The following is a 24,321-nucleotide window of genomic DNA, read 5'->3' as shown; positions in this document are numbered from 1 at the left end:
GTCAGATCTTGGTTATGGATTTGCCCAGGGTGACAATGTCTAGCAACTGCTTGGGAAGCGCCCGGTTTCGTCTTATAAACCTGACGAGGGCGCCGGCCCGGCACTGTTTCTCCCAGCACACTGCCAACCTCGCAGTGTGGTAGGTAACAGCTCAAAATGCGTGTCGCGCAGGACTACTTGGTGTTCCTCTCTTTCATCGCGATTTCAGTGTCCGCCATTGGATTCGAGAAACGAGCGACAGTTCCAGCGTTTGTCCGTCAATTCGGTATGCATATTTCGCTCTCTACACTTGTTGCCCCTTCTCTGAACAGAAGGAAGCCGATATGTGTGTATCTTACAACGAGAGAAGCTGATGTAGTCTTCCCGTGACAGCTCCGGTGGTGTTCCTCGACTCTACGGAAGCATTCTTTCCCAGTGACATTGCCTTACAAGTCGCGAACACTCACCCTGAAGATTTCACGGGGCGAAATATCACTCCGCCTGCCCCCTTGACCTTGTCCAACCTCAACATCCTGAACACCTTCGGGAGCAACAATGGCAGCAACGTCTCTCTCACGTCCGACGAGGGCATCCGTGCCCTGCCTTCGTGGTTCAACGGCCAAAGGCCTGTCGTCGATGGCTCGTTACCAGATAACACGACCGCCACCGCTGTCGTGACCGTGAGCAAACCCAACAACATCCTGGACGCCTTTTTCTTCTTCTTCTACGCCTACAATCGCGGGGACTGGATCTTCGGACTCCCTATACTCGAACTGGGCGACCACGTCGGCGACTGGGAACATGTGATGGTGCGGTTCCAGAACGAGACGCCGCAGGCGATGTGGTTCAGCGAACACTCCGGGGGGCAGGCCTTCACGTTCAGCGCCATCCCGAAATTCAACAACGGGACCCGACCCATCGTGTACAGCGCCAATGGCACCCACGCCAACTACGCCACGCCGGGGCCGCACCCGCTGAACATCACGGGTCTCAACCTGGGGACCGGCCTGCCCATCTCGCCCGTCACAGACGAGACCGACCCGGGCATCCTGTGGGACCCCCTCGCCAACGCGTTCTTCTACTCGTTCGACAACACGACGCAGAAGTTCGCCGCCTACAACGACATCGACTCCACCGGCTGGTTGAATTTCAACGGCATCTGGGGCGACCTGCAGCTCCCCCTCAATGCCTCGGGCCAGGTCGACCTGCTCGGCCAGATCAAGTACGTAAGCGGGCCGACGGGACCCAAGTTCAAAGGCCTCGGCAGAGTGGACGTCTGTAACACCGACGTCGATTCTTGTGTCGTCCTGACGTCGGTGGGATCGTGAAAACAAAAAAAAGGGGGGGGAACCACGCACGAAAGGTTACGGACGGGCCTTTGGTGATGAGGGATCAGAGATGAATGAACATCATTCATTCATGGGTGAGGGTTTTTTTAGCGGGACAAATATCATTTCGTTCCTGAGGCTGAACTGTACTCAGTAGTACGAGTCCTGTAGAGTATTCTATAGAGGAACAAAAATCCAATAAACCCCAAAAGCTAATCAAATAAATCATTGGCGATCTACCGGCACACTATCGTTACAGAGGATTCGACTTGGTATCGCCTCAGGAGCTCTATGGACATACATCATCATCACCTCCGCCGTGGGAGAACCAGGCAGTGGTTCTACCACCGGGGAGAGAGTAAGTACTCATTAAACTTCTTTCGCTCAAGTTGCTTTCGTGATGTGTATACACATCGACTCGCCGGACGTGAATGCAAAAAAACGCCGCGCTATGACTGGCGATTTGTTTTCATCAATTCGCCCCCCTCCCTTCATTCATTATATTGCTCTCATGCAAAGCATTTAGAGCTGTATCACATCCACTTCGCTGAAATCGGGTGGAGCACCACTGTAAACACAGCGGCCTTTGGAATCGAGGCCCTGCCGGACATTGCTGACCCAGAGATGACTGCTGAAGCGGCCCATCCGGTGCACCTCGTCGTCACTAACGCCGAGTTCGTCCCGAGGGATCCAAATGACCGGCCTTCGGGCTCGGAGCGCACTGTGTTGGAATGCCCTCTGCACGAGCTTATCGCGCTCCTCCGGTGTCAGGTCCTCCAATTCGTCATTGACTCCGCCAAAGAGAGCGTCCGCAAGTTGGTTCCGAGCCGCGCGTTGTGCTTCCACATCTTTTTCGTTACCCGTTACCGGGTTGAAGTTGTTGAGCTTGTCAAAGACATCCTTGGGCTGTTGCAGATGGTGTTTCTGATGCTTTGACGCCCCTGGTGTCAGGTTTCTACTTTGTGAGGGACTCTCCCATTCGCCAAAGTTGGATGCTCGTCGGTTCCTGGTGTTGTCCCTGTCGGCCCAGGACTTGCGGTAGCCCTTTTGAGAAATGGTCCGTGGCACAAGGCCTTTGGTCCGATCGGCCGTCTTCTGGGCTGCTGCCTTCATCATTCGAACGCCCCTGCTTTCTTGGTCCAAATTCATGGCAACCTCTGGGTTCTGAAACTCGTATGGTTCAAGATCGGGTAACTTTTGAGACTTTTGCCCCCCGAGCCTGTCCTGTCTGTCCCTCTCAATATCTTGTAGTTCGATTTCTTGTTGTTGGCGGTCTTCTTCCATGGACTGTCGCTCGTTACGCTCCAGCTGGTCTTCAAGAGCCTCGTTTTCATTCTCGTCCTCAATGAGTCCGTGTTTCCTTTGCATTGCTCGGGCAAACTCCTCGTCTCGCCGGACCGCGTCGTCTTCGAGAGTGATTGGAAGATATCGGAACAACGGACTGAAAGCATTGTTCAGCAGCAATTGATAGCCGGCGGTGAGGATGAGAATGATAATCATCCCGATTGCTTGGCCCGTACACGAGACATTCCCGTGTTGATCTCTGACCAAGAAGAACATGCCTATCAGAGCAACCTCCATTACATAGACACCCACGAAGGTGAAGTTGATGGCGTTGGGATACAAGAGGCCTCCGGTGTCGCGAGTAAAGCGGTTGACATACAGAGTATTGTACCGATAGACAAACCAAAATAGCGCAAATGTGACGATGTTGAAAAGAAGGATCAGAGGCGAGATAACGGAATAGATCAAGCCGATGCAAGCCAGATTCGTGTACACGGGGAAGAATGTTCCCCATTGAATGTTTTGCAACTGGGTCTGTCGTGTGAATTTGGCCCGGGCTGTATTGTCAAATAGAGGAGCAAGGATGAACCATCCAATGAGTGACCCAACCTGGAGCAGTGCTCCAGCGCTCACCGACAAGGCTTGCAGGAGCATATATGAGAAGAAATAGTTGCTGGCCTTGGGGATGTTGGTGCCGAGAAGACTGGGGACGTTGGTCCAGCCGTCTACGCTTGTGAACAGCGCAAAGAACTGGGTCAAGGCTGAAGCAATCGAGACGACCAAGAACAGCTGGACAAAGAGGAAGCAAAAGTAGTAGCGTTGCACCGAGAGCTCCACCAGCATCCCAGACGGTGTGCCTTGACATCGTACCAAGAAACGGAGGATTAGAGGGAGCAGGAACAGCAGGAGACCAAGTAAAGTCGCTGGCAACACACCCTGAAGGACACTCCGGATCCAGGCTGGGATTTTGAGAACCCAATGCAGCCAGGTCCACGTCTTGGCAGCAGTATCGAGCTGTGAAAGAGCCGACGTAAAGGCGATGGGGATGGCCCAGAGGATGATCATACCAACCACAATGGCGACGACCCCACCTGTCCTGATATATGCTGACCACCATGGAATGGACATGTTGTCCCAAATAACATCGTTGGGATCGATCTCGACCAAGCGTGGAGCCATCTGCTTGGGTAGATGGTGACTGACCGCTTGACACGCCATGTGTGCCGCCACCTGGTGATTGAACTGGACGAAGGCGGAATTCATCAGAGGAAACCGTTCAGGATGAGCTTGATCATCCTCTATCTCGACATTGAGCCGAGCGACCTCCTTCCGGCAGTATCGAATTGTGTCAACTTTTTCGCCCAACAGAGGCAGCGATGGCATCCATTGCCAGCCGAATATTGGTAGTCTCATGGTGTCACGATCTTTCTCACTCAAATAACGCCGCCACACTGCATCGTCAGGGTCGTGCTCAAAGTTCCATTCGAATGCAGACGGGTAGTCGACAGGTTCTTTTTCGTCCGAGCCCAGACCGATGGCCCTTTTCAACTTGCCAAATCTAGACAGTTGCTTCTCCGGTCGAGCCTTTTCACCCCCCATTGTACTACCTTGAGAGATTGGGCTTTGTGGTCGTTCATAGGGCGACTTCTCCATTGACCTTCCACGGTCACCAACTGAGCTCTCATTCTTTGCAGAGGCATCTCTAGCACCTGTTGCTCGCGGCTGTCCAAATTTCTTGTGGTTCTTGGGTGTCGCTGGACTAGCTCCTTCATCATCGTCGTCGTCGTGAGAGCTTCGGCCCATTTCCTTTCGGTCAGCATCAGTCGCCACGAAGCCATTGGTGGTGTCGAGGGTGCCGTTGACTCCTTTGTTGACTCCATGGATACCTCCCATGATCCCTTTGCCAACCTTGTCCAAGCCTCGAGTGACCGCAGATATACCCCCGCCAATTATGGGGATATTGAATCTGTCACGTTGAGGTTCGGGAATTTCTTCCTCATCATCGCTCGACTCCGAGAGAGAACCAGTTTCATGGCCATGAATGACATCGTGAAGATTATGCTCGACCTGATGAGGATTTCCAGTTGTGGTGCCGTGACCATGAGCTGCTCGATCACCGGCTTCATTTCTAATGGTTGCTCGCAGCTTCTTTTCCTCTTTGGTGATCTTTTTGCCAGCCTCCTTCTCTGCTTTGGCCACGTTCTCCTCGTGCTTTTTGAAGCATTTCTTGATGAGCTCGGTCTCGGCTGCTTCGAGGGTTTGGGCGAGCTTATCGCGCCGTTTGATCTTGTCACTGAGCTCATCGAAGTTCCTGTTGATCCAAATGTTTCTAAGCCCGCCGGGGAAAACGTCGTAGAGGCCATCGAGAGCCTCGACATTGCACCACTTCTGAGGGATCGAGCTCACCAGGACAGTGGTAGCAGAGGCACGCAGACGATGTTGGGGAGACGTCAGGTAAGCCTGTCGCATCCGGATGTAGTTGCGGAGTTCGTCGAAAGATACATAACATATCCAGACAATCAGCGCCAAAGCCAGCAGCCAGTGAGCCCAGTATCGTCCTGTGTGATCAGGAGCGACGTTTCCCCAGGCAAGCTGGTCTAGGCCCGTGACATTACTTGCGTTCTCGTTTTTGCCGAGTGCAAATCGGGCCCCACGACCGTCGATCAGATTGAGAGGGATGAGAATTGGCAAGATGACCAAGGCGGCGGGGACAAATATCTTGAGCAACGTCCGCAGATATCTGAGGAAGAAGTAGGCGTCCAGGCCACACTTCTGGACGAATTCAGAGTTGGATGTGCTCGTCACGGGCTTTATCCACTTCCACCAGCCTGGAGGTGATGGATTAGTTCTTTCTCTTTCTGGGACAAGGTATGTCCGCGGTTGGTATATTCTAGCGAAGCGGTCCTTGATGAGCAGAAACAATCCGATCTGGATCCCGAACACTGCTATGGCAGTGACGAAGGAGGCCGCGAATTGACCAGCGCTTTGGCCATTTTTTTGTTCTGCTGCGGTGGTATTCCCACCGAGATTGAGGGTAGAGTTCAACGACATTTTGGTATTACTGCGGAAATCTTCAACTCTTCCACGGCGAGAAGTAGTGTATCGTTAAACGTTGGTGATCAGAGGATCGGTCGTGGCATGACTATTTTCTCTCGTGACGACCCGCGTATTCGTTTGAGATCAAAGAAGGTGTAAACCGAGGGGGACGTCAGTGACAAGACGGGTGAAAGAGACCGTGCTTTCAGGGACTCGAAATAAGTTGCAGAGACAAAGCGACAGGCAGGGCGTTAATGAAGGTCGTTGTAAGAAATGGAGAATGAAGACAAGATCAACACAAAGGAAAGCAAGAGATCAAAAAGTTGGATAAAGGGCTTGGAGAGTACGTGTTCTGACGATCAGAGGCAAGGAACGCAAGATCGAGATATGCCAGTGTGAGGATCGCATGCCTCCAAACACGCAGTGACGTCGTGGCTGGCGCACCGCCAAACGCACAGAGGCTCCTAGGGGGCAACGGGCCCTGAGAGCCAATCAGTCCCGGTACTACCGCCCGTGTCCAAGCAGCGGTTCAATGCCTAGACCCCCCCTAGTCTAGGCGGCCCGGTTTTGGCGCCCAGGTGCCCACATCGGTTGTACTATGGCAAATAGGCAAACAGCCATGTTTGCTGCCCATCAGGTTTCAAACCTGGCCATCCGACTGCAGCAACGCAACCACACTGGTGGCGCAGTGGAGAGCTCATTTGATCGAGTGGTGACCGATTCAGCACTTGGTAGCGACAAGCGACAAAGACAGGCGAGACGCCGTACAGAGCTCCTCTATTTACATTACTGCGCTACCTGCAATTCATCAGCTGGAGAAGGTATGAAACGTCTGTGCAAGACCTGTCAAGCCAAGTCTCACAATTCCCATGTACCACTCTACCCTTGATAGGGTTTAAGATTAGGTGAGGTACCGAGTACGAGAATCAAGAAGTGAGTCGGTCAATCACGTGGCAGGTTGTGCCGCAGCCTTGTGAGCCTCGGAACTTCTCCTCATGCATCCTGCACCTCGCAAAGCTACTCAGTAACAGTACCCGAGCATCGCCTCGTCAAGCATTCAGCTCGCCTAGAAAAGCCAATTGCCTTGTTCCCTCCCCTGCTGTTTCTTCTTTATACCACCTCTCGGTAGGACAGCAGCCATGAGCGAATCGCCAATCGCCGTCTCGAAAACCCCGTCTGGGATCACGACAATCACAATCACACGACCCCATCGCCGCAATGCAGTCAACCCGCCCACCGCCCGGGCCCTGTACTCTGCCTTTATTGATTTCGAGGAAGACACATCCCAAAAGGTCGCTGTCCTGACCGGTTCCGAGGGAGCTTTTTGTGCTGGCGCAGACCTGGTCGACCTGACGGCGCAATCCAAGCAAGATCCAGCTACTCTAGACCCGCTGGATAGAGATCATCTGCAACCGGTCCAAGATCGCAACTGCGGTCCCATGGGTCCGTCGAGGTTGCAGGTTAGGAAGCCCGTGATTGCCGCAGTGGCGGGTCACGCTGTCGCCGGTGGCCTCGAACTGAGCCTTTTGGCTGACATGCGGGTGGTCGAGGAGGACGCTGTATTTGGCGTCTACTGTCGTCGCTGGGGCGTGCCCCTGATCGATGGTGGAACAGTCCGCCTGCAAGCTATCGTTGGCTTGGGACGGGCACTAGATATGATTCTCACGGGGCGACCAGTTTTGGCACAGGAAGCTCTATCTATGGGTCTTGCGAATCGAGTTGTTCCCAAGGGTAAGGCGCTTGAAGAAGCCACCAAAATCGCCGAGTTGCTGCTGAGGTTCCCCAACGCGTGCATGAACGCTGACCGGAATTCTTGCTACTATGCGGCATACAATGCCCAGAACTTTGAAGATGCGATGAAAAATGAGTATGACCACGGCGTCAAGGTTGTGCAGTCGGAGAGCATCCAAGGGGCTGCTCGATTTGCTGGTGGTCGAGGGAGACACGGCGGATTTGATAAGTTGTAACTCTTGCATCCTTCCTTCTTCTGAGCGGCGTCAACAAATTCATTGATAATCTTATGACTCGGACACTCTTCTTGAGATGTGAGCGTCACTCGTAACACAGTGTATTGCCTACACATTCCTCTCGTGGCCTCTAGATCGCGACCTTCTGTCAATGTCCTCCATAATAGCCCGCACTCTCGCCGCCGCCGCCACCACCACCACCACCATAATACTGCCCCTGGCTCTGGTAAGGATCCTGGTAGGAAGTCTGGTATTGATAGTCTTGTCCTTCTTGACCATATCCATAACCACCGACGTCTTGTCGACCGTATTGCTCATATCCAGCAGGTGGCTGCATGGGCATGGGACTGGGCGATCTATCACCCGCGGCAGAGCGATCTGCCAACAACGCAGCTTCACGCAGCTCTGTCGAGCCCCCTAGGTCACTGCCACTTGGTCCAATATCCTGTTCATCCAGGCCTCGTGCCCCACTTCCAGGGAAGCTACCCATCAGCTTCGTGTATTTGCTGAATGAGCCTGGAATGGGCAACTTGTCGGCCATGCTCAGCATATTGCTCAGACCGCCACCTCCCCCGTGGTGTTGTTGCGCTGGTTTATGGCCCGTGAAGTTTCCGAGAACGTCACCTACCATTCCAAGTGGATTGCTCCCCTGGCCGCCACTCTGGTGTCCTCCAGGGATGAGATTCGCCAGTCCACCAAATGCTCCCGAACTTGACGAGGACTGATGAGCTCCGCCACCGCCCTGGTGCTGCTGGCCTGGAATGAAACTCGCAAGTCCTCCCAGTGTGCCAGAACTCGCTTGATGCGATCCGCTTGTGTTTGGAGCAGAATGCTGAGTATGCGGATTGACGCCGGCTTTGTGATTTTTGCCTGCTCGCACCGCGTCCGAACTCAAAACCGCCTCGAGGCTACGTCCTCTGTCAGGCAAGCCATCCACCCATCTCTTCACGGCAGCGAACATATTCCGGTGGACCTCTAGCCCTTCATTTCGGATGGCGGGATGATGGAATATTATCTCGACATCGTGCAGGACCTGCTGCACTGGGACATCAGGGTGTTCCCAGGCATATAGAACGCGGGGAGCAATGAATTTGAGAATCTCGGCCGCCACATTGCCAGCTGGTTCATTCAGTAAGTTGCTGAAGTGGTCCTTGCTGAGCATCGAATGGGTAGGATCAGTCGAGTGTGGATCCGTCCAGACTTCGAATTGATGCTTTGCAGATGAACTCAGGACGCCCTCACTTCCCGATTGGAGAGCCTTCGAGAGTGCGTTGAGAAGCGGTCGGACAAAAGGTGCCAAAAGCGAAAGGATAAATACTGTTAGAGTCTCGGTAATACGGTCGACAAGCGCCTCTAGACCCGGAATCTTTTCAATGATACTGCTGACTGTCCGGACAACTTTGTCGCGGAATGCCAGGATCGGATAGATCTGAGCGACCGTCTTCGCAGGGTCAAAGCTTGGAAGCCCCTCGAGAGCGCTTGAAGCGGGCGCACCAGATTGTGATGGTTGAGGTGGCTCTTGTGCGGGAATAGCTGACTGCAGAGGCTGTGAAGTACCAGCACCCGGACGTTGCGCTTGCTGTTGCCACGGCTCCATCGGTGGCTGCTGCCAACCCTGATGTGCACCCCCGTATTGGTCATGTGTGCTATAGTTTTGTGTTGCTCCTTGATCGTGCCACTGAGACTGATGTTGGGGAGGCGGTGGATGGTCATAGCTCTGCGACACGCCTTGATCATGCCATTGGTGCTGCTGTTGGTACGGAGGCGGATTCTGCTCCCAATGCGGCTGATAACCAGACTGGGGTTGTTGATTCCAAGGATTTGCATCATATGCCTGAGGCTGCGATGGATAGTTTGGATGAGATGCACGGCTACTATCCCAGTCATCAATTCCCCTTGAAGACTCTCGATAGTTATCTACTCCACGGTATCCCCCATGGCCCCCATAGCCTTCTTGTTGATTGGCACGTCCTTGGGCTTGAGCGCTTGCTTGCAGCTGTTCGGCCTCATCGCAGAGACCTTTGGTTCCTGGGACCTTAGAAAGAAGTTTGACAAGGGTCATCAAGGGGTTTGATGACTGCGCCGCTTGCTGGGCAGTGCCGAGAGCATTGTCCATCTCGTTGACTTCACTCTGGGTGAAATGGTCGGTAGCCTCTCCAAGGACCGAGTGATAGAAGTCAACCATCCCGAAAGTGCCGGTGATAAGGGGGAAGACATGCTTTCCATGCAGATTTATGGCGGTGGCGGTTCCAACGTGAGGGAACACATTGTGAAAGCCCATTTCTCGAAGCGTAAGCTCAACGTAGTTTGTGTGGGCACCAAAGTCTTCTAGAGTGTGTAAGCCTTGTCCGAGACATCTCAGAGCCTCGGCGAGATCTTCGTCTTTCCCTTTAAAGAACCCGTTGCCATTGGTATAAAGACGGCCGTGGTGGATGCTGCGTTCAAAGCTGTATTTGACGAAAGCAGCGCTGGTAGCCCAGTCACCTTTCCCATTGGCAATATAGTTCTTCATTCCAGTCTCCATGTCGATTTGTAGTTCAATGTCTCGCACGGGTCCCCGGAGGCGGACATCGTACTTTCGAGCGTCCTCGTTGTCATTGTAGTCCTTGGGATTGCTGGCGATCTTGTTAGCATTTGGTGTCGACAGCAATAAAAGGAAACAACACACTCGATGTGCTCTTCAGGTCGATATACCCCCAAGCGTTCCGAAGTAACCTCGAACTCCGCTGTAGCATAACCGAATCCGAGGAATGATAGCAGCCAGACCAAAATGCGAATGGTTTCCGGCTGTGCTTTCTTCAGAGCACCGGTATCCATAGCCTGAGAGTAGTCTCGAAGCCAGTTACTACAAACGGATGGTTAGCCCTGTATGAATTGCGCCAGATGGGGGATAGACATACCCAAAGTAGACACGTTTGATCATCATCGAATTCCATTTGTGGTGACGGATACACGCCACGGTCTTCAAGACATCTTCAATGTCCCCATGGCGCCAGTTCTTGCCCTCTACAGCAGAGATAGAGGCAATATCTATTCTCAATGTCAGTGAGGGGTTTGCCTAGCAAATATCTCGAGGTGGCCACGCACTGCCAGCACCAAATGCATGGGCTTGAAGGCTGAACAGTATCAAGCCCAGAAAGAGACACAGCAGGACATTCCGCGTGAATAGAGCCATGGTGCACCGATGTCTCGTTTTCAGAGAAGTCGTTGCTGTTTCTACAGAGCAAAAAGCGGTGGGCTCGGTCTTGGTCTTCCACGAAGAATGCCCAATGCCAAGATGGAATTCGACGTACTTCTCAGGCCTGCACTGTAAGCACCTGTCACCAGGTCCAAGGTATATCACCCGCCGAAAACCACCCCCGACTGTGCAGTGACTTGACCTTATACCGGCCAGACGGGACAGCAGGGCTAGAGGTATCTCGTTCAGCGTTCTGGAATACAACGTGTACACAAGCCACATCTCCCACCCCACCTAGACGGCCGCCTACCAATCCCATGTTGAATCTGACCAATTGTTCGGTTTGTACTCACAGAGGACTTATCTGCACTGCCACCGGTGAACGTACACCGAATGGCAGAGATGAGTCAACATACGTTTGGTACCTTGCAGAGCTGAACTGTGGAAACAAGATCGAGGCTATGCATGAGCTTCTACAATCCAGGTACGGAGTACGTGGGTAGCCCACAGTGTATGAAGACGGACGATGCAGTACGAGGGCTACACGTCTCAAAACAGAACAGGAGGCTGACGATGTAATCGATCATGTCTGAATAGAAATCAATACTCGTGATTTTTGCGGCTTTCTATTAACTAGAAATACATCTCATAACGGCGGCTATCCCCACCGACCGTTGTGCTGGACAAGAATGTGGCCCATGAAAAGTCCGATATCGTTTTAAGCCAGCCGTCAACCGTGAGATGTGCATTTGTTCCATCCTTGCTGGAACCAACATACCCAACCAGAAAACCCACATCAACCCATCTGGTATCTCTTATGTTTTCTCATCTGTCATTTCCTCCCCCCAAGATGCCGAATGTGCAAACTCCCGTAAATCCACATATAAATGAAAACCGCCAATATGATGATGATCGTTGTCTATCATGATCCTCTTGACCTTTGGATATGCTCGGGAAACTCCATGCTAAAATCAAGTTCGTCTTTTTGAAATCGCTGTGCCACCGTACTCCTGGTTGATCCTGTCTTCCACAAATATCTGGTATCATGATGTCAACTTCGTCGAATCGCTATGCCTTTCCGCTCGTTGAAAAATGAACAAAATTTTCCTCGTCGTGAGATACATATGTACAAATCAAAGGTGTGGGTGAGAAGTCGAGGTAGGGGTGAGGAGAGGGGTTGACAGGCACGGGAAAGCACAAAGGCAAGCGACACATCATAACACCGACCAGAACGAATACAGCGACACAATGACGACTAGCACGGAGGTAGAGCACTCCCAAGGACAGAGACCCTCTTACCACCGGCGGGCGGCAGTTGTTTGCTGCATCATACCTGGCGAGATGGATGACGGTGGGCTCGCAATGCGGTTGCCTGTGGAGGGATTCACAATCGGGATGGCGTTGTTGCGAGAACGGATCGCCGACGGCTGGTGGATCTTGAGGTTGTTGTGGTTGCCGGCGAAGCTCGGCGGGGACATGTACGCGGACGTGACGGCAGAGGAGATGGACAGGGCGGGTGTTATTTGTTGGGGTTGAATCTGGGATTGGAGAGGAGATGAATCCGGCGAGCCACTCGACAACGATGAACGATCCGACGACCCTGACGTTACCGACTGACGCTTTGCGAAGAAGTCAGTAAGAGATGAAGTTGTGGAGAGAGGCTCGCCACAAACCTCATCGAATGTCAAGAGGTTTGGGCAGAACTCCAGATCGTCGTCCAGGTCGAACGACCGGCCTGCCTCAAACCGCGCCCGGTATGCACTCATGCTTGGAGGCTCGGTGACAACAATCTCCTTGACTACTTTGGGCGCTCGGAACTGCCGATGGGAGTTTTGGGCCGCCGACAATCGAGGTGCACGTCGAGACCGGCCATGGTGGCTATGAGTCTGGGGCATCGGCTGCGGATTGGTGGCTTGATGTTGTTGATGGGCAGTGTAGTAGTAGGTCGACATGTTGTAGTTGGATCCGATTTGCAGCTGAGGATGACCGGGAAGGACACAGGAGAGGTCTAGCAAGGGAACGCAGCGGTGCAGTTTGTAGTGTCGAGAGGGAGGCCAGCTGGGAAAACAGTGGCAAAAAAACAATAGGTGTCAGCTGATGCAAGAAGGAGCCTCTTGGAACAAGCGCAGAGGGTCTATGCTGGACAGATCTTGGTTGGCAAGAATGTTTGGAACAGGCGTCAATGAGGAGAGAAGTAGGAACAAGGCGTGAGAGGAAAAGGCTGAAGGGAGGACGAGAGTGGGTGGCAGGTAGTAGATAATGGCAGTGTAAGTGAGATGGAAAGCAGCGGTGGGATGGTGATGTATGGTCGATTTGCGAACTGGCTGGCCAAACAGGCGGTGGAGGGAAGGCAAGAAGGCGAGGGAAAAGGCAGAAATCGGGAGAGCTGAGAGGCCAGAGGGTGCGAGGGACCCAGCGCAGGAAGCCGGCGAGGGCGGGAAATATCAGGGCGACCAGCACCATCCAAGGGCTAGTTGAAAGTGCAGGACAAACTTGGACACAAGACCCGCTTTGTCTTAGGCAGTGGTGCCGGGAGCGACGCCTGTCATTCGCTGCTAAAACGTCAAGGCGTCTCCTACTAATGCGCCCTAGTCCACGACGAGGGCTTCAATTTGCCGGGGACAGCCATGAAATTTGCCTCTGCCCGACTCCACAGGCTCGGAATAGTCCAACGCTCTGCACGCAGCCCTCAGTCTGGCCGTGTTGTGCAGGCGTAATTCTGAGCACAGGGACCGACCACACCCGTCCTGGAGGGTGTGTTGTTTCGATCCTGACCCGCTCTCGCCCACAATATGCCAGTCCCGCTAATCTCTTCCAGCCTAGGGACGAGCGCTTTCTGCACGAATCGCCTTCGCCCTGCCTCCTCCCTGCCCTCTCATGCCTCATTGCCCTCGTGGTCCTGCCTTCCACCGCCCCCTCCCCAGACTTGGCCTGGAAGCTAGTCACCTACCACCAAAACACCAAGACGCGAGCTGCATCCCCTGCGCCCCTCGTCCCATGATGGATGTGGAAGGAATCGCTACCTTCTCGCCTGTCCCTCCATCATCCCACCACTCGACCGGTGCACGAATCATCTCCATCCACGCCTCGTGTTACCCAATCCGCTTGGACGTTTGTCCTGTCCCTCCTTCTTGGACCCTTCCCGCGTCGCATGGGCTATTTCGGCCGATGCAAAAACTGCTTTACGAAGCGTCCGGCCCTTGCAGATCAGCGGCAGTCCTGCATCTTTGGACCTCGATTTGTGCCATCCGTGCCTGGAGCTGCCGACCACTAATTGACCGGAAAGCAGAGCCCAGACAGGAGGTAACTGCGGAGATGATGGTTTGAGAATACCTCAGGTTACTAAAGAGATGGCCCCCTAAACACCCATACTTCTAGGCTTTTGACGCCTGATACTATGGGTGTCTCAGCGGCCAGACACAGCTACCCCACATCCAATGCGCCTTAACAGCCGACTTCATCTCCTCCTGTCTAAGAATCAATGCAGGCATGCACTCGGTGAGCCCTACGGACCACCCCGACGCACATAAGAGGGACTTTCGCTGTTACCGCACCCAAGAGCTCGGAAAGAATTATTGGCTTCCCTCGTCCATGTCCCTTGTACGTCCGAGAAGGGCTGGTGTTACCGAATAATGCACCTCGAAACCGATGTTCCACTGGGCACTGCACGCTGAGCAAAGCAAACGCCAATGACGGTGGTGACGGTGCAAGATTGTCGGGCCAGGAGAGAGTCCAATCACCCCCTGAGACGTGGGCAACCGCCGGCCTATCCGAAGCTCTCTTTTGCGCCATTGACGCTCATCCTGGCATTCCACCGTACGGAACAGGTACAGAATAAAGTCGCTCGGGTCAAGGATTTTCCTCTGCCGGCTAAGCCTTCCTTCGCTTCGGTTTCCAGAACCTTTCAATCATCTCAATCAGCACATTACCCTAGATGTTACAGCGTAGGGGAGCTTTTTCTTAATGCCGCTACCACAATCAGAACATGCTCTACAAGCATTTCGTGGTCTATTATGCGGTTTCCGAGAGTAACCCGTCCCTCCCCTATTACTCTGGGGTCAACGCCCAGCCTCAGTTGCAGCTTGACACGACATCAACGTAACGATTGAGGCCAGTCTGGTTTTTGGAGATAGTTCTTCTTTCCTTGCTCAGCTCTACCCGTATCGGCAGACACGGATTCCTGGCTACCACGTACCTTGTAGGTACACAATGTTCGCGGACGCAAGTTCCCTTGTTATTATCCCTGCTGCATCACTCCACCTGTCCCACTCGATCGAGATACAAGGCTGAAGATGACTCCCCCGATCTCTCCACTTTACCACGCTTGCAAGCACGGATATCTCGCTTGTTGGACGCAGGTCTGCATGTACAGTAGGTATATCGGTCAACCCCGACAGAGCTATGGTTTTTTCACCCTAACTAGCTGAGGTTTAAAGAGGTTCCGAAAAACCTTTCTTAGTGTTCAAGAACGTCTCCTGTTTTGGACATTCCCAGCTCATGTCTCGGTAGTCCAGCTCCGTCAGGAGACCAGTCACATGGACTACTCGAACAGCATATGCCGGCACCAGTTGGCGCTTATGTGCACGAACAATGGTTGACGAAGAAACTTCTAACGTCTTCAGACGAAGATGAAACACGATGCACAATATCGGCGCTTTAAATGCTCCTGGTTCCACTGCCCTGGCGTTCCATGTCGTGAGAAATGCCGCCAAAAGATTCTACTTACCGGTCGTCTTTGATAGCCCAAGCATTTGCAAAGGACCAGATGCGGAACGACGACAACTTTGGCATTCCGCTCGCCATGAGGCTCCAAGAATACTGCAGTCAGAGGTGACACAATGACATCCATATTCGTCTTTCTTTGTATCCAACCAACACATTGGTACTCGTAATAATGATACTGATACATATGGATCCACTTCTGGCACGATGTCAGAGAATCGAAGTTATTCGAGAATCGAGCGTGGCACTTGAATGATCATTCAGGCTGTCTCCTAACACATTCCGGCAGCAAATCTCACAGCATTGTACATGGCGGAATACAAACTACGACTAACAGGTGTCGAGCGGGGTGTTTCCGATTCCTTCTGGCGGCGTAAAGTGATCAAAATCAGAATTGACTCTCCCACTGGTTCAAAAGTACCAAAGTATTCCGCACTCAGCATCGTCACAAGGGACAGTCAGGAGCCACAAAATGAACTCAGCGGGATCCCAGCTCTGGGACGAAGGACGTCTCTCGTGAGGTGGGTTCAGAGAGTTCCTTGTAGGGAGGGGAGGTGGTGTTGCTAACATCCGTATTGACTCTGACGACTAAAGGATGGCATTTTTGCAGCAAAGGCGGGAGTACACCTCGTGGCGTGAGGACGGCAATTGAACACTTTATACCACTCCGGGATGTGACCAATAGCCTGACAACGGAAAGTGACGCTCCGCAATGCTTGCTCGGTCTCCTGACCAACCCGAAGGGTGCGCGAGAGAACTACCTGGTATACATCTGCTGTCCCGTTCCCAAAGCCGCTTCTGTGCCATGCGTGATGAAGGCAGGAGAATGAAGGCAGAGAATAATGCCTTCTCTTTGTTCGGGGCCGGCCGCCTCAAGCACCACGGAATACGTCCTTCCGTGGAGAACAGGACGAGCACAACACCCCTACTGTACTGTAGGTCTTCGGCGATGTTTCCATCGCGATACTCTTCTCGGCGGCTCCCGCCGATGACAGTTGACATACCAGGTCGCGCAGTCGACGGGCCACCTCCATGGAAACCATTGCCATGTTGTTTCGAGTGTCCGTGGAAGTCCGGCTTCCTTCAAGATTTTCCAGCACAACCTCCCGGTGTGCGGCGAAGTGGTAGGAAAGGATGAACGATGACAGACACATTCGCTAGACTCAGATCGGATCGTCCACCTCTTCTCCCTTCCTCAACCTACTCTGCGCCTCTCCCTGCCTCGTCGACAGTCCCTCGGGATTGTCGTCTAACTCTACCAGGTCCACTTCGGCACGGCCACCTCTTTCTGATTCTCCGCCCATCAACCGCTCCGCCTCCTCCCTCGTCTCGTCCAGTCCAACGCTCCCGCCAGGCTTGGTGCCTTCTTCTCGCCGTCCGATCACGACGTTGCCCACGGCCAACATCCCCGCGCCCAGCCACCATGTCCCGCCCAGCTTTTCGCCAAATATTAGCGCACCCAGCACCGCCGTGATGACGAAGTTCGCCGAGACGTTGATGATGCTGACGCGCGTGGTCGACTCGGCCCGTGTGAGGGCGGACGTGAACAGCGCCCACATCAGCGCGTTGAAGAGGAGGTTGAGCAGGAAAAAGGTGCCCCGGACGGCCAGGTCGACGAAGGTGTTGCTGGGCGAGAGCGAGAGGAAGGTCGCGATCGAGGAGGACAGGTTGGATGTTAGGGATGTGGTTGTTCTGTTTAATCAATTAGTTCTTTGCACGACAGCCATGGAAGAGCGAGACGAAATGGGGGGGAGGGTCAAAAAGATCTCCAACAGAGAATGAAGTCCTGAGGAACTACTTGAGCCCCAGCACTACTCGCGGACGTAGAACGTACAACTTTGCAAAGACGCCGTTGAAGGCGGCACACGCTCCGCTCGACACGGCCAGCACGATCCAGACGGGCTGCCGCCGCAGTGCGCGGACGATGGGGGATTGATCCATCTCGACGACGTCTTCTTCTTCTCCTTCTCCCTGGCCTCCGTCTCTTCTCCTGTTTCTTCTTCTTCTTTGATCCTTCTGTCCACTACTCCTGACGTTCCCAAGTCCTCCGTCGTTGTCGGTCTGTTCTTCACGCTGACCAGGATCGACACGTCGTCGTCGTGTTGTTGTTGTTGTCTTCTGCTGCGACATTTGAAAAGCGATAAAGAGAGCCGCAGCTCGAAAAGTGGAGAGTGCTGGTGATGGACTGACTGCGCCACTAGCTATGTACCCCGTACTACTCGGTACTCTGTACACACTGGAACTCGCTAAGCAGCTGTCTGGCCGCCGAAGTACATACCGCTTGCTGATTGGCGGAAGAGTCGGCCTTCTGAGAACAATATTAAATAGTCCCCAAGGCAAGGAGTCGTCAGGCCGGGAAACAAGAAACGAAAGTATTCATGTCATTTCGCTCAACAGTCGTATAATACACCTACGAGTCAAGTCTATGAAGAGTCCTGCTGTGCTGTGCTGTGCTGTTGTATAACTATGTAAGTTGCTGTGCAGAGAGTTGTTAAGAGAGAAAAGAAATTTACTTTGGCTTGAAAACGTACTGGCAACCTGTCAGAACTTCCAGCATAGATAGCACGCATAGAATACATGCCGAGGATTCCCACATTGCTAGACGCCGAATGCTCCTCACGACCTAATTACTCCTCTTTTCGCTCGTTGGTGACCCCGCCGCCGCCGCCGATGCAGAACCCTTTAAAACCACGCTGACTTTCTCTTCCGCCTGGGACTTGTCCTTTGACCAATCTCCTTTAGACGATCCCTGCCCATTCTGTTGCGCTTGTTTGTTCAGTGACCCTTCCTCGTATTCCAGAGACTTGACAATCCCTAAACCCTTGGTCTTGCCCTCACGGAAGAGTATTTTGTCCCCCACGGCAAGGAATTCGGGCCTCTGGACAAATCGGAACGCGACTGTGGCTCGATCGCCTGTCCGAATATACTCACGATCAATCTCGATGATGGCGCAGGTCTGACTGATCGGCCCGACATGGAGCATGGCCTGGTATTTTGGTCGTATCGTCGTAGGGTGAGAGAGGATCAAGACTTCGGCGACAAACTCTCGGTAGACCTTGGGCGGCGGGCCTTCGAGCTTCGGGAGCACAACCATACCTTTGCGCACTTCCTTCTTTCGGATCCGCCTCAGGGCCAGAGAGGCAGATTGGCCCGCGCTACAAGCCGGCACTTGTATTCGTTTCCGCTCAATGGATCGAATGTTTGTAGTCTGGAATTGTCCGAGCGAGTCAGGTCCAACAAGGACGTTGTCTCCGGCGTGAATCATTCCCGACTTCACAACTCCCGACACGACTGTGCCCACAAAGGGGACGGAGAAAGTGTCGTTGATGTGGAATTCGAACGGCGCCTGGTCATCGTAATGACCGTGATGCGGAAGAATGTTGAGAAAGGCGCGAACAAGGTCCAGGCATTCCCCGGTGACATTGGAGACTTGAAATATGGGGCAAATCCGCTGGGACACAAATTGTGTGGCGGTCAGGACAGTCTCTTCGTAGGTCTTGATGAAAACGGGGATTTTCCTCGCTCCGGGTGATTTGAGGATCCTCGTGAGCTGCGTGATTGTCTGTTCGAGAATCTGGGGTGGGCAGATGTCGATCTTGGTGATGACGACCATGACAGGGACATTCAGGGCCAATGCTAACCCGAGGTGCTCCTTGGACATACCAATCAGTCCGTTGTTGGCTGCCACCATCAGCAGACAGTAGTTCGGTGCAGAAGAGAGGAGGCCAAACACAGTAGTCCGAAGATATCGCTCGTGGCCAGCGAGATCAGTAAACGAGATGACCTTCGCAGATCGAGTTCCAATCTCCGCCCAGGTAAGTTTGCGACCTGGCACGCTGGACGTGACAACTTCACCATGAGTGTCAAAGCCCATAATCTCCATCCCCACGGACGAGGTACGGCCAGACTCAATCTCGTGCTTGTGGCGGAACAGGTTGACTCGAGCCTTACCCCGGCCATCGTCCAAGTTCCCCTTGACCAGGACACCCAACATGGTCGACTTGCCAGCATCGACATTGCCAACCACGGCAATTCGCGTCTCGATGACTTCTTCGGCCGTTGCCGGGGTTTGTCGAATGAGGAGTTTGCCGTGGCTTGAGTGGTCGTTGGCCGTGTTTGATTGAGCCTCCTTATCGCCGCCAACATTATACGTCAGCAGCACATTGACTGCAGCGTTGAGCATACCGGCCGCTTCAGTGATGCGTTTCATAGCAAGGTCCCATTGCTCTTTGGTGAAACCCATTGAGTCGCCGTTATCCTCAAGACCTAGCTCGAAGAGCGCCTCGCCATGGCCCTCGTCGATCCGAGACTGTACAAGTCCCGACAAATCCTGCAGCGTTGCAGCTGCATCCTCCGAGGTATCAAGCAGCCACTCTTTTAGTTTTGCCCGACTGGGACTGTCCGAGAGGTCTAGTTGATCGAGGATATCGAGCTCGGCATGGTCTTCGGTGACGGACGAGGCAGCGACGGATTCAGGGTGCTGAATGCGCGTCTTCGCTCGTTGTCGTTCGACATACTCCGCGAAGTCGGAGAGCGCCTGACGCCGCGTTAGAACTTGAACCCATTCACGACTTGATACTCCCTCACGAGCTCCCCTTTCCGGCGATCTTGCAGTGTCTGCTTATTGCGACTGCCCATGCTCTTTCTTGTGATGGTTGTGAGATGAGGGGAAAGTAAAATAGTAGCGGATTCACCCCGCGATCAGTGAGGTATTCGGGGAATCATCGTGAGGCTGCAAGCAGCAGAGAAAGCACAGTATTACTCTAGTGCTAACGACGTGGCTTGAGCCATGCTGTCGACAGAAGGGCTGGGAAGAAGAAGTAGATGCAAGACAGAGAGATGCAGAGAGCCCCTTAGTTAGACGTACATAAATAAGACGGAGGCAGTGTTGGAGTCATGACAGTGACAACTGTATCAAGCGGGGAACCACGATTCACTGACTCATCCTCCCCAGTTGCTAGCCCCCACGCGCTTCAGCCTCCTTTGTCTCGAACACAGAGTCTCGCAAATTGACTCTTGAAAAATGCTTCTGCTCCGTCACCAATCCAAGACAAGTGACTCTTGCACCGTCAAGTGGACAGTGCAGCTCGCGACGTACAAGTTCTCCCAATGCTTCCCTCGCTGGTCCACGAACTGCAGCTTCAAGTGACTCATTGATAGAGGCGCTGTTCCGGCCAACAGTCTTCAAATTGGGTTTCCATCGCTCTGGTATGCTCCATCATGAGCTTGGGGTGGACCCCTGAAAGCCTTTGGATGGCCTTTTCGCTCGCCTGAATCAAGAACCCAAACTGACGTGGATCACATAGTCTCATGAACCTGGCTGGGGAGAGATGAGCACAACCGAGTCTCCTGTTTGCTTGTCAGCAACAGCAAATGCTAAGTAGGTTCCTCACGATGCATGTACCTCGGACGAACAGCATATCAGATTGTTTCTTCGTTGTCTGCTAATGTGAGTCGGTGCTCTGGGTGGCTGTTGTGCTGGGTAGAACTGACCTTGACGGTCTCCTCTCCGTCCTCTTCCTCCTCAACTGTGTAGATCGTCTCCTCGACATCTCCGAGCACGAGGTTGCAATGGCTATCATATGCCTATGGTTCCCCGGAGGCGTCAGCACGAGTTCGCTGCAGACTCACGGACGAGCATTACATGTAGTCTTCCTTTCAGCTCTCGATCTCCACGTAGCCGGACAAACACAATCTCATCGAGGGAGAGCCGGACGAGATCGAGCGGTTCCGACACCGCATTGGCTGCTTCGTCCGTTGAGTCGGCCATGACGGGCTGGGGCCTGTGGTATGTGAAATAAATTCAATGTCGACGAAGAATAGCAGAGCCCTGGCCACTAGTTTGGAAAGGGTCGTGAGACTTGGCGTCATTTGAAATTTGAGCTGCTTGCTGAATGCGAAATCCGTTCACTGCGCTTCAACGCCAGCTACTTGAACACTTTTTCAATGACTTAGCTGCCACTCTTTCCAGCTCCAGCTCGGGTCGCCGTCGGTCTGCGGTGTATTGATGCATGGCTCGCTGCCTCTGGTGAGGTTACTCAATGGCTTGTCGCAACCCTCGCCTAGTCGGATTCCTCACTTGACTCTTCACATTCTTCGTCGACAGACCCCTTCTTCGGCGCATTGGGACACAGGACTATGTCTTCCCAATGCTCGTTACCCCCGCCGCTTCCAGCGTTCATCCTCCACGACTGTCTCCTTTTCTCCCTTCATACTACCGAAGCAATCGACCCTGCTCGACGAACACGATGAACTTCCGCCGATAGAATACGAGATCGAAGAGGTGTCGGCGCCTGATTCCACTCATGGAGCTAGGAAACTGGCGTCAATGCAGGCTTTGTTGGAAGAAAATAACCCCGATCGGATACTCCTGGGGCTGGTGACGCCTCAGATCGGAGACGATTTCATCGAAAATGCAGACGATCAGACGTTCGCACGTGCCATATGCGCATTGGACCCCGAACATTTCATTGTGCCTTATGGAAAGCTATTTCGCTACTTGAAGCCGAGTCTGGAGACCCAGCCGAAATTTCGAATAGTCAGATCCTTGGAAGAGCGTGTGGCTACATTTATCAACATCCTCGATTCCCTGGTCACCCAACGACAAAGACATGGTCACTCCCTCGGCCTCGACGTCTATCGCCATCTGTTGCGCTGCACGGCGGCAGCTGGAGTGGGATCATTTGCTAGGAATGTGTTCCGCAAAGCCATGAGAGAAGACGACATTGAACCTGATTTGGATTGTTATAACTACTTCATGGAGGCCCTCACCTGGAACGAGGCATATAACAGGCATGAAAGGTACCGATTACGGATAGTCCGGCATAACATGTTCCGTCGGTCTTTGGAGACCAGACCGCTCGGCTTCTTTGGTCATGGTGTCGCCTCACCCAAAAATCCAAAAAATGAACAGTCCATCAGGCTCGAAACACTGGGTATCTTCAATGAACTGGTGAATCAGGGCTTGAACGGCAACGAAGCGACCTTCTGCAACCTCATGGTTGCAATGGGTCGTGAAGGAGACCTCGGCAGCGTCAAGAGCGTCCTCAAATCGGTGTGGAACGTAGATGTGGACGCCTTGGACAAGTACGACGAGGAGGAACTGGAGAGTCCCACATTTTATGAAGAGGGCTCACCCCTCCGGCCCTCTGCACGGCTGTTATTTACCGTCGTCCATGTTTTCGGGACGAACAATGAAGTCGCCTTGGGAGGCATGCTCCTCGACTACATCTCGCGCAACTATAACCTGGAAATTCCGGAATATATCTGGACCCATTTGCTGGAGTGGACTTTCGTGCTCTCAATCCAACACAGCAAGGCTAGGATCGAGAGAGGCCACGGTGAAGGCCGCATTGCGCGCAGGGCAGTCGAGTCGGTCTATCACGTCTTTCATAACGAACCTTACAATGTCCGACCGAAAATCGAGGATCTGATATTTCGAGTCAAAGCCAGATCTGAAGCCAGGAAACTCTACAAGGCTGTCGAGGATCTCCGCCAGTGTATGGTCCTGCTTGAAGAAGAACGAACCCGCCTCTCCGAAATGTACGACCAAATTCGACACCTCCTTGAAGATGCCGATTATCATTACATCTTCTATGATGGCTTGCCTTCCGCCGCGTTCCTCGATTTGAAACATAAATATGTGCTTGCTTCCCTTCAGCTGGAAGGTCACATCCAACTCATTTCTATCGCTGTGCGCAACACGATCAAGCGTAAAGACTGGACGTCTCATGACGAAGGCACAGACTGGCCATACCGAGGCATTCCCAATATCATCGCAGAGTGGACAGATTGGTTGCCTAATATCATCCCCTACTACACTCCCACAGGTCACGTATGTATCTGGGGAAGGGAGTCCCGGCACGCCGCCATCCAGAGCGCGAACTCTCTCCAGACAACAAGGGCAGGCACAATGCGTATGCTGCTGGACTCTTATTCACCAACTCGTCTCCGCCATGCGGCAGGATTTATTCATCGCGGGCCGACAGGGAACGCTCTGTCTAAATTTCAAGATGAAGTCCGCAGTGATTCTTCGGGGCGCCTGAGTGACTGGGTCCTGCGGTTCGAGGCGGCTGTCCGTCAAGAGCGGCTGAGCGATCGCCAGGTCGTGGGGTCGCAGGTACCCGGCCCAGACAATAACAGCGAAGATTGGAAGCCCTGGGGTGGGGTTACGGGGAATAGCAAGACAGAGCGCGGACGTCGGAAAAAGGCATCGGCGACAAGGGACGAAGAGGGGGATGAAGACGAACACGAAGAAGGGGAAAAACAGCAGGAGTGATAGTGATGCCAAAGTTTTTTTTGGATTGGCCGGCTGTGGTACAGAACGTGTAATAAGTGTAACATCATCCATCATCATGTGCGTACATATCGAGCGGTAACTTTCCTCTGCGGGAACGCGGTAGGCTCTCTCTCTCTCTCTCTCTCTCTCTCTCTCTCTGTCTCTCTCCCACTCAGGAAAAGGACAACAATTTGCCCTTGATCCTTATGTGCTCCCCTTCTAAATCTTTCGACAAGCAGCACAAAAAAAAAGGCCAAATTGGATATCATGGACAAGCGAACAAGCAAGAAAGAAAGAAAGCGTCGAGTCAAAAATATCCCGCCCATTATTGATTGATTGCACATCCATCCATCCCTTCCATCCACAAGCCACCAGAGAAGGGAGCGGATGTCCTGAGGAAGACCCAAAAAAAAGAGGGACAATTTGATCCCTTTCCTTTCCCTTCCTTGCCTTCCTTTCACTCCTATTCTCTCCTTCTTCCTCTTGCGGGGAATGAATCCTCGTTTTTGAAGACCGCTTTTCATCCTCCTCCGTCCCGAGAAAAAAAAA

General features: G+C 53.1%; 9 protein-coding genes across 9 annotated transcripts; 3 read left to right on the top strand and 6 right to left on the bottom strand.

Annotated features, from left to right (window-relative positions):
• Positions 1-156: 156 nt before the first annotated feature.
• Positions 157-1,307, top strand: AYL99_02258 (hypothetical protein; the record flags this gene model as incomplete). The annotated part of the gene is made up of 2 exons (XM_018833774.1): positions 157-265; positions 373-1,307. The coding sequence occupies 2 exons, from the start codon at positions 157-159 to the stop codon at positions 1,305-1,307; spliced, it is 1,044 nt and encodes a 347-aa protein (XP_018696398.1).
• Positions 1,308-1,829: 522 nt separating this feature from the next.
• AYL99_02257 (hypothetical protein) lies at positions 1,830-5,642 on the bottom strand (the record flags this gene model as incomplete). The annotated part of the gene is made up of 1 exon (XM_018833773.1): positions 1,830-5,642. One exon carries the CDS (start codon positions 5,640-5,642, stop codon positions 1,830-1,832), a length of 3,813 nt encoding a protein of 1,270 aa, XP_018696397.1.
• Positions 5,643-6,766: 1,124 nt separating this feature from the next.
• AYL99_02256 (hypothetical protein) lies at positions 6,767-7,594 on the top strand (the record flags this gene model as incomplete). The annotated part of the gene is made up of 1 exon (XM_018833772.1): positions 6,767-7,594. The coding sequence occupies one exon, from the start codon at positions 6,767-6,769 to the stop codon at positions 7,592-7,594; it is 828 nt and encodes a 275-aa protein (XP_018696396.1).
• Positions 7,595-7,742: 148 nt separating this feature from the next.
• Positions 7,743-10,769, bottom strand: AYL99_02255 (hypothetical protein; the record flags this gene model as incomplete). Its single annotated transcript, XM_018833771.1, has 4 exons — positions 7,743-10,209; positions 10,263-10,439; positions 10,495-10,624; positions 10,682-10,769. 4 exons carry the CDS (start codon positions 10,767-10,769, stop codon positions 7,743-7,745), a joined length of 2,862 nt encoding a protein of 953 aa, XP_018696395.1.
• A 1,298-nt stretch (positions 10,770-12,067) lies between these two features.
• On the bottom strand, positions 12,068-12,724 carry AYL99_02254 (hypothetical protein; the record flags this gene model as incomplete). The annotated part of the gene is made up of 2 exons (XM_018833770.1): positions 12,068-12,391; positions 12,446-12,724. 2 exons carry the CDS (start codon positions 12,722-12,724, stop codon positions 12,068-12,070), a joined length of 603 nt encoding a protein of 200 aa, XP_018696394.1.
• A 3,933-nt stretch (positions 12,725-16,657) lies between these two features.
• Positions 16,658-17,435, bottom strand: AYL99_02253 (hypothetical protein; the record flags this gene model as incomplete). The annotated part of the gene is made up of 2 exons (XM_018833769.1): positions 16,658-17,186; positions 17,329-17,435. The coding sequence occupies 2 exons, from the start codon at positions 17,433-17,435 to the stop codon at positions 16,658-16,660; spliced, it is 636 nt and encodes a 211-aa protein (XP_018696393.1).
• Positions 17,436-18,117: 682 nt separating this feature from the next.
• Positions 18,118-20,132, bottom strand: AYL99_02252 (hypothetical protein; the record flags this gene model as incomplete). Its single annotated transcript, XM_018833768.1, has 2 exons — positions 18,118-20,031; positions 20,082-20,132. 2 exons carry the CDS (start codon positions 20,130-20,132, stop codon positions 18,118-18,120), a joined length of 1,965 nt encoding a protein of 654 aa, XP_018696392.1.
• A 670-nt stretch (positions 20,133-20,802) lies between these two features.
• On the bottom strand, positions 20,803-21,264 carry AYL99_02251 (hypothetical protein; the record flags this gene model as incomplete). The annotated part of the gene is made up of 4 exons (XM_018833767.1): positions 20,803-20,843; positions 20,899-20,935; positions 20,988-21,080; positions 21,139-21,264. The coding sequence occupies 4 exons, from the start codon at positions 21,262-21,264 to the stop codon at positions 20,803-20,805; spliced, it is 297 nt and encodes a 98-aa protein (XP_018696391.1).
• Positions 21,265-21,822: 558 nt separating this feature from the next.
• On the top strand, positions 21,823-23,772 carry AYL99_02250 (hypothetical protein; the record flags this gene model as incomplete). The annotated part of the gene is made up of 1 exon (XM_018833766.1): positions 21,823-23,772. The coding sequence occupies one exon, from the start codon at positions 21,823-21,825 to the stop codon at positions 23,770-23,772; it is 1,950 nt and encodes a 649-aa protein (XP_018696390.1).
• Positions 23,773-24,321: the final 549 nt, after the last annotated feature.

The sequence above is a fragment of the Fonsecaea erecta genome, assembly GCF_001651985.1.
Source record: "Fonsecaea erecta strain CBS 125763 chromosome Unknown Scaff2, whole genome shotgun sequence".
Taxonomy (NCBI): Eukaryota; Fungi; Ascomycota; class Eurotiomycetes; order Chaetothyriales; family Herpotrichiellaceae; genus Fonsecaea; species Fonsecaea erecta.
Note: the sequence above shows the minus strand (reverse complement) of the source record. Positions and strands in the feature narration are given on the sequence as shown.